This window comes from Cryptotermes secundus, unplaced genomic scaffold (genome assembly GCF_002891405.2).
Source record: "Cryptotermes secundus unplaced genomic scaffold, Csec_1.0 scaffold5919, whole genome shotgun sequence".
In the NCBI taxonomy this organism is placed as follows: Eukaryota; Metazoa; Arthropoda; class Insecta; order Blattodea; family Kalotermitidae; genus Cryptotermes; species Cryptotermes secundus.
The window spans coordinates 1,688-12,541 of NW_019745279.1; the positions used below are offsets into that span (position 1 = coordinate 1,688).

General features: G+C 38.8%; 3 protein-coding genes across 3 annotated transcripts; 2 read left to right on the plus strand and 1 right to left on the minus strand.

Moving 5' to 3' along the window:
* Positions 1-828: 828 nt before the first annotated feature.
* On the minus strand, positions 829-2,820 carry LOC111875109 (putative nuclease HARBI1). The gene is made up of 2 exons (XM_023871173.1): positions 2,616-2,820; positions 829-1,693 (listed from the first exon to the last, which is right to left on the minus strand). Exon 2 carries the CDS (start codon positions 1,642-1,644, stop codon positions 829-831), a length of 816 nt encoding a protein of 271 aa, XP_023726941.1. The 5' UTR covers positions 1,645-1,693; positions 2,616-2,820.
* LOC111875110 lies at positions 1,785-2,537 on the plus strand. Its single transcript, XM_023871175.1, has one exon. The coding sequence runs from the start codon at positions 1,785-1,787 to the stop codon at positions 2,535-2,537; it is 753 nt and encodes a 250-aa protein (XP_023726943.1).
* Positions 2,821-8,909: 6,089 nt separating the features above from the next.
* Positions 8,910-10,841, plus strand: LOC111875111 (cyclic AMP-responsive element-binding protein 3-like protein 4). The gene is made up of 3 exons (XM_023871176.2): positions 8,910-9,039; positions 9,644-9,812; positions 10,267-10,841. Exons 1-3 carry the CDS (start codon positions 8,928-8,930, stop codon positions 10,421-10,423), a joined length of 438 nt encoding a protein of 145 aa, XP_023726944.1. The 5' UTR covers positions 8,910-8,927; the 3' UTR covers positions 10,424-10,841.
* Positions 10,842-10,854: the final 13 nt, after the last annotated feature.

A 10,854-nucleotide genomic window follows, 5' to 3' on the forward strand; every position in this document is an offset into this window, starting at 1 on the left:
GAACCACGGTAACCATGCTGCAACAAAAAGGTGAGAAAACTGGCATAACTGGCATGCTCCCTTGCTTGAAAGTTAACTTCCTCAGTCTCTTCTATTTGCGATGCTCCTTTCACTAACACGTGTTCAATTGAGGCTAACAATTTCAAACTATAGACCAATTTCAATCCTGCCCGTATTTTATAAAATTCTTGAAACGTTAATGTATAACAGAGATGTGAGTTTCTTAAGTAAATCCAACTCGCTGTGACTATGATGAGTGATAAGCGATGAGTTTGAGAAGACGTCAAAACAGTGGAAATTAACGCGATAGTAGTGGTGTTCATACGCTCATACGCTCAACTGATCGCAACAAATCAGATAGACAAGGTGCATATGTGAAAGTGTTAGTGATACAAAACTCGCGATACTAGAAGAATTATACTTATCTATATACTTTACACGTACCGACCATCAGGCCTCTCGTCCATTGGAAGCGGAAAGCTGCGGAAAGTTGCGATGAGTTCGTCCGAACATGCACGGAAACGGCCGAACGATCCTAACGATCCTAACAGCTTGCATCAGGTTAGAGCGGTTAGAGTGCGTCCATTGGTAGCGGCACTATTCGTCCGTGAACGCGCTAATACTTGCGAACTGCGAAATATCCAGATTGGTTTGGATTTTTCGGACGAAGAGCTGCGTTCATTTAAAATTGGATGTTGAAAAGTTGATACTCTTAGTGCAAGAAAGAAAGTACTTATGGGATCAACGACAGGCTAATTATCACATGCGAAATGTGCAGAATAGGTTATGGAGCGAGGTTTCGAGGGAAATGAACGAGCCAGGTACATTTCAAGGATTGTTTACAAAATACCTTTTGAAAGTGTCTCTTACATCATAGGCCCTAGCAGTACTTCTATTTTCACCTCTGGTAGCAAATCTATTTAAGTGAGGGTTACTTGGTTCAACTGTAGTAGGTCGTAAATCTGTCATTCCTTCTTTGTCTAGTACTATATTGTGTAACAAGCAAATGCATTTTACAATCTGTTCTGCTCGCTCGGGAGTAACTTCCAATGCTTTCAGAAGTATTCGCCATTTATTACTCACTATACCGAAAGCACACTCTACCACTTGTCTTGCATGTGCCAAACGCTTATTAAAAATTTCTTCTTCAGGTCCTAGCCTCCTTTGAGGGTAAGGGCGCATCGAAAATGTTTTCAAGGGGTACCCCTCATCCCCAACTAGAACATAGGGTACTCGTAATTCAGTACCAGGTAGTTCTGTCTCACAATTCACTTTAAGGGCCCCACGTTCAAGCTGTTTGGCTAAATTGGAGTATCCAAAGATGCCACTATCGCTCTGCTTTCCATAGGCTCCAACATCGATACAAATGAATCTGTAGTCTGCTGCTACCACTCCTTGCAATACGATAGAGAAGTATTTCTTATAGTTGTAATACATACTACCAGATTGTTTTGGGCATTTGATTCTAATGTGTTTTCCGTCTATGCTGCCGACGCAATTTGGAAATCTCCATTTCCGATAAAATTCGGCTGCTATGTGATCTACTTGTTCTTCAGAAGGGAATGGCATGTGTTCATTGTGTAACGATTCCCATATCACATTACATGTTTCATGAATAATTCTTCCCACGGTTACATCTGACATACGAAAAGAGTAACCCAACGTTTTGAAAGACGATCCAGTTGCTAGGTACCTGAAAAAAATAAAGACCTTATTGCAATGTTATAACTTATTGGACGATACTATCATGCATTTATTGAGATGTTAGAATATTACTTTTTAAAATGTACAACGGTGCTATTTCAGTTGAGGACATTAAGAAGAGATGGAGGGGACTGCGGGACACGTTCCGGAAGGAATTAAAGAAATGTAGGGACAAACGATATGGAAGTGGCGGAGACACGTCACATGAACCTAAGTGGGCTTTTTTCAACCAACTATGGTTTTTGACAGATACTGTTGAGCCTAGAAGTATGACAAGTAGTGTTCCTGATGTTCTAGAAGACAGTAATGAGATGGACACCGAAAATAACGACTTTCAAAGTGACTCTACTGAGGCACTCTCTAGTCCTCATCAATTAGATCTGGAGAATGCTGCAGGTCCCGCTCAAGAAAATGACGAAGGTCAGCAAGTAAATATACCTACAGCAAAAAATAAAACATTCAAGAGCCCACAAAAAAAAAAGGGAAAGAAAAGGAGAGTTGATTACGACGACAAGTTATTGGAAATTGAAACTAAGAAGTTGAGTTACTTTGAACAAAGCTCAAAAACGAAACAAGACAGCGACTACCAATTTCTAACGAGTCTGCTACCAACTCTACAGGCTATACCCAATGAAAGAAAGTTGCACGTACGCATGAGTTTGATGAATGTGATATTACAGGAACAGGAGCTAAGTCGTAGTGCAATGACCACGCCAAATGCTTCACCCCTATCATCTGAGTCATCTTTCAGTTCCCAGAATAATCAGGTTTCAACATTAGATGATAATGCTGCAGTGTATTACACTCATTTTATCCCCAGCAATTGTAAATGAAACTCAATGTAACTGGATGCTGAATTATAACAATTAAAATACAAACAGTGAGACACGCTTGTTTTCTTAAATCCTTACCTTAGATTTACAGCTAGACGTTCTTCGGGTGAAATAGTTTCTCGGAAGTTAATGTACCCCTTCAGTTGATCTTGTACTTTGTTTAACAGGTACTGAAATGTATCATTTCATGCGGAAATAACCAAAATACTGTGACTCGTCTTTTTCTAAATCTTTACACATATGAGAAAATTCACCAAACATTTGTCTTTTCGATAAAATATCGTTTACCCACTGCTGTCTCCTTTTCTGAGCTCTTCGTCTCGCTAATAACAGAGGCGTTTCCAGTGCATAAAGATCACACAAATCTTCATGGAGCGCCATGATCTCACAGGCATGGACGAATGCTGATTCGGCCGAGTACGCAGACAAAGAACGCTAGTGTTCGCAAGGTTTCGTGCGAACAGACTTCGCACAGATTCGTCCGAATCGCAGTTCGCAGGAATCCGCTTTCAGTGGACGACTAGCCTTAATGTGTATTCAAATGTATCTTGCTTCATGCGAAAATAACCAAAATACTGTGACCCGTCCTCTTGTAAATCACTCCGTATATGAGAAAATTCATCAAACGTTTGTCTTTTTGATAAAATTCCACTAATCCACTCTTTTCTCCTATTCTGTGCTCGTCACCTAGCCAGTAAAGGAGAATCTAACGCGTACAGATCACATAAATCTTCAGACAGCGCCATGACAGAACGCGAATGGCATCGGCCGAACACGCAGCCAAAGGACGCGCAGTGAACGCACGAATTCGGACGAACAGATTCGCACAGATTCGGCCGAATCGCAGTTCGCAGGTTTCCGCTTCCAATGGACGACTAGCCTCAGAGTCATCAGAGTAACCCCAAATTGTTTACCAAGGAGGCCGAAGAAATAGATGCGGGGGAACAGTGCGACATCTGTAGGAAACTTGGCGGACATAACGACAGCGCCGTAGAATGTGATGGCTGCAACAGATGTCAGAACTGCTAATGCACTGAAATGACCAAACAAGAATTCGAAAATTTAAAGCGAAAAAACTGCAAGCTAACATGGCTCTGCATTGACTGTAAACCTCGTCTACTTAAGAACCAGGACACGGAGGCCAGAAACTCGATACACTTAACGAGAAAATTAAGAGAATCCTGGGCTTCATGGAAAATTACCTAGAAAGGAAAATTAGAGAAGGGATAACAAGCACGCTTCCGAAAGAACTAATGAATACCTTGTCAAGACAACAGTGATCGAAGAACAGTCATAGAATAGGAGACCAGTCACCAAAACGATATCACAGCACTTCCCAGCAGATATGAAGAAGGAAAAATTCCAAACAAAGGAATCGGATGGAAAACCAGCCCTTCCCGAAGACCAAACAACAAGGGCAACACGGAAGAACACACAGGTGAGGAGGAATAAGACTCAGAATATAGTGCGAAATGGGTTACCCACAAAAGGAAGATTAGAAGAACACCGAGCGAAAGCAGAGTTAAAAACCACCAACATACAAGGGTAAATGTAGTGATTGGCCGCGGCCAGAATCCTGACTCCCAACTACAGACAGCCGTAAAGAAAGCCTGGATCAACGTTGGACGACTGCACAGTAGAACAGAACCAGAGGCGGTAACAAATTTTCTACAAACAAAAGGCATAGAGGGAGATATTGAGTGTGAAGTTCTCCCGACAAAAAGGAAAAACAAGTCATTCAAGTTCGGAATAGATTTTAGATATATGGACTCCATGCAGGACCCAAACTTCGCTTCCAGAGTTATGGAACAGGGGTCTCATTATAAAAGATCACCTGTCACTACGACTGGACCAAAATATGATCCCCCAGAGATGATAATAAAGACACTAACATGGAATGTAGAAGGATTAAAAACAGTGACAAACTTAATTCCAGATGATTTTTACAGCCATATGATGCGATGATATTCACAGAAACTTTCCTCACCACGGAATGGAGCACCAGTAACTTCTACGCAGTACACTCCTTGTCAAAGAAGGTAGAAAAAGGAAGACCAAAAGGCAGAACCACATATCTCATTAAATCCAGGCTATCTACATTCAATATATTATAAAGAACAGACAACATCATAACAATAAAGACAAAACTATGCACACTAATAGACGCTTACTTTCAGCCAGTCTTCGGGAAAGACAAGATTATTGCTGAAATAATGGATATTCTAAGTTTGATTTGAAACAGAGAGCCAATACTAATGGCGGGCGATTTTAACTGCAGAATAGACACAACGGATCATAAATCAAATGTTGTTATAGAAGTTATTGCAAGAGAGGGCCTCATTGTAATCAACGAAAAGAAAGACTAGACTTACGTTGCTTTCAGCGGAAGCAGCACAATCGATTTAGTCTCCAGTAATAGAACCCCAATATCACAAAGCATCACAAAGGGCCCTGTCCAACATAGTTGCGAGAAAACATCTGCCCGTCGACACTACAAAATACGTCCAAAACAAGCTCACAAAGTCCGAACCGGAGATAAGAAAACGAATAAGGAAAACAGACCCGAACCCCTAAACCAGAAAGACAGTTGCATAGTGACAGACGCAATCGAGGAAGGTAACATTGACGAAGCACAAACCATCCTCCTAGACACCATAAAATCTGCAATAGTACCGAATACTCTCCACTCTCGAAAGGCAAAAGAATAGTTTAATAAAGATTGCTATAGAGCAAGAATAACAGCAATTGTTGCACTAAATGCGGCCCTTAAAAACCAATCTGAGACACATTTACGGGAATATTCAAAAGCACGAAAGCAGTATAAATGCATAATAAGGAAAACAAAAGACAAGAAGGAACTGCTTCTGAACAGAACAAAAACCGCCATGATGACGTTCAGAAAGGGAGGAAGACACACCCTTAGACATCTGATGACGCGATCTGCTGTCCATGGCTTCCACCACAGGATATGCAGTGTGCAAAATATAGCACGTTAAAGGAGAACAATGTGTATGCAAATTGTGTGGAAAGTGTGAACGATACCATGTGCTAGCGTGTACACAAAGGAGGACATCTTTAACTAAATTCTGTAAAGATTAAACTTCTACATTGTGCGCTATCCCTATTATTATTATTATTATTATTATTATTATTATTATAAAGAATAAATCTTCTTTTATTGCAATCCAAATTTTTATCGATGAAATTCAGAAAGCTTTAGATAATAAAGGCATATTTTTAAGATCTATCAAAGGCTTTGACATTATTAATGATAATCTACTGCTTGCGAAACTGGAGCTATATGGGCTGAGAGGGATAATTCATGCGTGGCTGAGTTCATGTCTAACTGACAGAACTCAGTTTGTTCAAATTCAACATGTGGATCAGAAGTTCTCTGACGTAAAGTCAAATATTTCATCACTCAAGGCTATAAAACGTGGCATACCTAAAGGTTCTGTTTTGGGACCCCTATTATTTTTATTGTTCATAAATGATTTGCCCCTAGCTATTCATGAGGCTAAGGTAGTATTATTTGCTGATGATACAAATATACAACTTACTGACAATAATCTTTTGTCGTTAAATGAAAGAATCTTAAATGTTAGGAATCAATTAGAAAATTGGTTTCATGAAAATCATCTCATAATAAACACGGATAAGACTAAAGTGCTATTATTTCAGGGAAGAAGACCTACTCCAATCTACAGACTTTTTTTTTGCTTAAATAATAAGGAAATAATTTATTCATCTACTGTAAAATTTTTGTGTATTTGTATTACTGAAGATCTGAGCTCGCCAACTCACACTCAATACGTATGCCAAAAGCTCAACATGGCTCTTTATTTGATTAAATCCTTACGTGACTCAGTTAGCCGACCTGTATTAAGAAAAGTATATTTTACTAAGTTTGAATCTGTACTGAAATATGGTATTATTTTATGGGGTGGGGGCTTAAGGACTCCGAAACTGTATTTAAAAGAAAGAAAAATTTTCTAAGAGTGACTAAAGCGTTAAAAATGTTAACGTTTTAAGTGAAAACTAAAAAATTATTTGCTGTGCAGCGCTTTCTATTCTCTTCAAGAATTTTTCAACTAATGTAGGATTGATGACTAGCTTGTTGATTGTCTTTTGGTTTGCAATTTTTAATATTGTCCTTACATGTTTTGAATTACTGACATTATTCTTTTGGTCTTCTGTTTTTTTTTTTATTGTTATGTTCCTTATAAGGGTGGCTGTATTATAATTATAGCTCAGTGTGTGAATTTTATGTGACTTTGACATGTGATGTATTCGTTATTATTTCTTGACATGTCCATCTGTATTCACTTCAGATATGGACGAAAATAAAGTTGAAAGTTGGAAATTAGATATAACGGTTGCGTTGCATTGGCCACTTGCCTTGGTGTGCCCACAACCGTAGAGATGGCAGCAGCAGGATGCGCAAGTAACAACTGCGCGTATTGACGTTCCTGCTGGCAGGTTTGTAACCCCCATGCAAGAGTTGTAGCTGTTTACTGTTAGAAGTGGTTACATAAGGTGGAGTGTGAATTGATTAAAGAGAAATTATGAGGATTTCAGCAGATTTCAGTGACAGAAACATGTCGAGGAATCAGGTATGTAGTTGTTTATAATTATATTCCTTCATAGTATTAAGACCTGTTTATGTAACGTAGTATTTTCAAAATAAGTTACCAGTTTTTCATTTCTGAAATAACCGAAATACATGAAATAGTCATGATTGTAGGTATACAATTACGTGACGGTAAATGTAAAGGATTTCAGATGGTTTAAATAATATAAGTCAGCCTCTTTAATTAAAAGTGGGTACTTGACCTGGTATATAGCAGACCACCTATATATACGAGTATATAGTCGACTACTGTTGGCTGTAAATATTATTTTATAACCAACCCAGCAACAAGGCCTTGGACAAAGAGAAGTATTTATGCTACTGAAATATTTCTATGGCAGTGGATGTATAAAGGAAAAATTTCAGATTCCCTTTAGATCAGATTGATTCAAAATGATCCCTACCGCTTATGATTGTCATTCACAGTGTCATATTGCACATTTAGAAATCTAAAACCTTCATGGTTAAACATACCTAAAAGTTACAAGAAAAATTTCTTTGTTATGTAACCTGCAGCGATGCAAATTCCTCTCAGATGATTCTAGCAGCTGTCTTGTGCCCCATCGGCGTTTACCTCATANGTTCCTAACTAGGCGTCTGGCACAGTAGTCAGGAAGTTAGGTTTCTCTTTTCTCTATAGCATTCAGACTGAATCTAGGGCCCACACAACACACCATTCAGTAGGTACCAGACTTGGTTTCCTCAAAAGGTGAAGTGTCTGGGGCATGGAATTGATAGGTCCCATCCATTTAGTGTCAAGATTAAGAGTGCTGGAGCTATACCTCCACTACCCATACATCTTCATGATGTGATGTGTAATTAAGAATGTGCTCCAAAGCACGGGATTGACATTGACTAGGCTTTTTTGTATTTACAATTATTTTTCACAATAAAAAATGGATGTCAATGATCCTGAGAGAATAAAATGAATATTTATTTATTTATTTCGTCTCTATAGATCATTGCTACATGATATAGGACAAGTCAGTTACTGTACATTGGCTGATTACAATAAAAGAGTAACGTTACAATACTTACAGTTGTTTACAATAGATTACAGTAGATTACAATAAATAATTAGAGTTCGTATAGTGTGAGGTGGAATCCATATTAGGTCCCCTCGGCATGTCGGCATCCGTATGTCCTATTGTACCTGTACCGGTGATAATGCTTATGGAGAATTTGATGGAATGAGGATAGGCAGGGGAAACTGAAGTACTCAGGGAAAACCTGCCTCAGCGCGCTCAGCGCCACTTTGTCCATCACAGATCCCACTTGACTAGACCGCAACGGTATTCATGAATTGTGTAATTATAATTGCTTAGTGATTGTCTCACATGAGAGAAACTCATCCACTTTATAAAAACAATGATTGAGTAGGTAAATTTTCAAAGCGTTTTTGAACTTATGTAGTACTGCTATTTCTTTTAATATATCGTGGCAGATGATTTAGCAGTTGAAGTCCTAACCAGTGGTCAGTGAATATTACATAAAGGCGTTTCCTTTGCCAATCTGTCATCTGTGTCACTTGGAGCACATTCAAAATGATACAGTATCAATCTTGTGGTCATCTTGCATTCCCTATTTCACCTAGTTCACAATTTCGTATTGTAGAATGTACTCTGCAGTTGACCAAGAGTGAAGAGAAACACGTTGAAATGATGGCTGTAGAGAAATTTAATTGTGTTTGTCAGTGTTATGAAACAGAATTAAAATGATTATTTTTTGTTTTGTAGGGAGAAAGCCCGTCTGGAGATGTAATGGAGTTGTTTCTCAACTTAGAGGAGCTATTGGATGTTGGGCTTGTGCCTGCTGCAAGTGCAGCGGAAGCAGAAGTACCAACACCACAGCATTCCGAACTTCATTTAACACGTAAGAATGATCAACAGAAGTCTTATGTTTTAAGAGGTTTTGAGTAAGTTGAGGATGATTCATAGTAAAGTAGAGTAAATGAGGTTTGGTCTTACAAAGGAAGCATGCATTTTTGCAGATTTTAAAACAATCTCCTATGATGCATGTGTTGCACCTGTCATAGCAAATCTTTCAATGAGTAGTGTTTGACCTGAAAGTTCATATGAATCAGCCTTGAATTTGTGATTGCAAGTGACTTAAAAGAGAGTTTATTGCTGTCATGATATAAATTCCATTATGTAAATCAGAATATTTCATTCATCAATTGGTAGTGAACCTTTTAGTGTTAATGTCACTGAGCTCTTTTATTATGAACATACTGGAAACTTTCAAATTTCTGTATCATTAAATAATATTTGTCTTAGAATGTGAAGTATGTAGCAGTTTGTTCCAAGTAACTTTCTTGAAGAGTAATCTTTATCCCAGTGTGAACTTCATAAGTTTAAAGTGCAAATGGAGTTCCAGAAAAGAATTGGACACCAAGAAGTATATTTTACTCAACAAAATTAAATAATTTTTGTGTGTCTAATGTACGGTAACTGATGCTTAAAGTATTTCTTTGCAGCTGAAGAGAAACAACTACTAGAGAAAGAAGGCATCACACTCTCTTCTCATCCTCTCACACAAGCTGAAGAGCGTAAACTTAAGATGATTAGAAGAAAAATACGCAATAAAATAGCAGCAGGGGATTCACGCAAGAGAAAAAAGGAATACCAAAATGCCTTGGAAGAGAGGTAAGAATCTCATATTACCAAGTATGCAAACATGTATGTATGTATGTATATAAGGGGTGGGCCATAGAAACCAGCCCCTGCACTGCGACCTTCAATGATCTATTGTGCTTCCCCTTGGATTAGCCCTAGGATGCAAACATTCTTCAGTACGTATTTTATCAGCATCTTTTTTTTAGAGAATTTCCCTTTGGCAGAGAGAATTAGTTGTGATTATATACATGAAATAAAAAATATAAGACATTATTACTGTGCTGAAATGAGCACACACGTAGAAAGATGTTGAGATGATATTAATTGTGATAGACTACAACTGAAACATTTATAAATCTTGTAACCCAAGGTTTAATGTTGGTAATTATATATTACTGCTCTGTCCATCAGCTTGTTGTGGCCAGTTTGTACTGAGCTCCTGACTGTATATAATATTGGTGTTCGTTGTGGTAACTGTCTTCAGGATGAATGAGGAAGTGGGCTGGTATGTAGGGCTTACAGTAGAAGTAATGGTGGCCATGGTGTTTTCCAATGGGAGTGAACCTTGTGGGCAAGAAGGGTTGGAGAAGACTTGCAGCCAAACTGCGTGGGTGTATCCATCTTGGTTGAAGTTGTGGTGATATCTGTTTTGACAGATTCCCTGACTATCTAAAAGTAAGTAAAGTAAAGCTGTCCCTGTAACAGGCCGTGAATGCCCATAGGGTTGTGTAACGTTGAGGGTCCCACTTTATCAAGACAGTCGGCTCAAAGATGGGGGTAAGTTTGTCAGCCCTAAGCGCCGGCCACGCTGTGTACTTATAAAGCGGGTGCCCAAAAATAATGTGAGTAGAACAAGAATTTCTATCTTAAAATTAGATTTTAAAACACTGTGCGCATGTGTGGGCTGTGCGTACCCATACGGTGTCGCACGGCCACTCGGCTACACTTTAAAGGTCTGCATACGGTGTCGCTAGGCTCTTAAAGGTTAACAGTTCCGTTGCACCTATTCTGCTCCAGCCCTTCTTCTTAACCACATAGCCCCTTTTCATTGGAAAACACCATGCCCCAGCAC

What these genes read in the sequence shown, in the direction of transcription:
- LOC111875109 (XM_023871173.1), bottom strand. Translation starts at nt 1,644, where the DNA reads ATGTCAGATGTAACCGTGGGAAGAATTATTCATGAAACATGTAATGTG.
- LOC111875110 (XM_023871175.1), top strand. Translation starts at nt 1,785, where the DNA reads ATGTACAACGGTGCTATTTCAGTTGAGGACATTAAGAAGAGATGGAGG.
- LOC111875111 (XM_023871176.2), top strand. Translation starts at nt 8,928, where the DNA reads ATGGAGTTGTTTCTCAACTTAGAGGAGCTATTGGATGTTGGGCTTGTG. An exon ending in TTCCGAACTTCATTTAACAC is followed by an intron (nt 9,040 to 9,643) that starts GTAAGAATGATC and finishes ATTTCTTTGCAG; the next exon opens with CTGAAGAGAAACAACTACTA. An exon ending in CAAAATGCCTTGGAAGAGAG is followed by an intron (nt 9,813 to 10,266) that starts GTAAGAATCTCA and finishes AACTGTCTTCAG; the next exon opens with GATGAATGAGGAAGTGGGCT.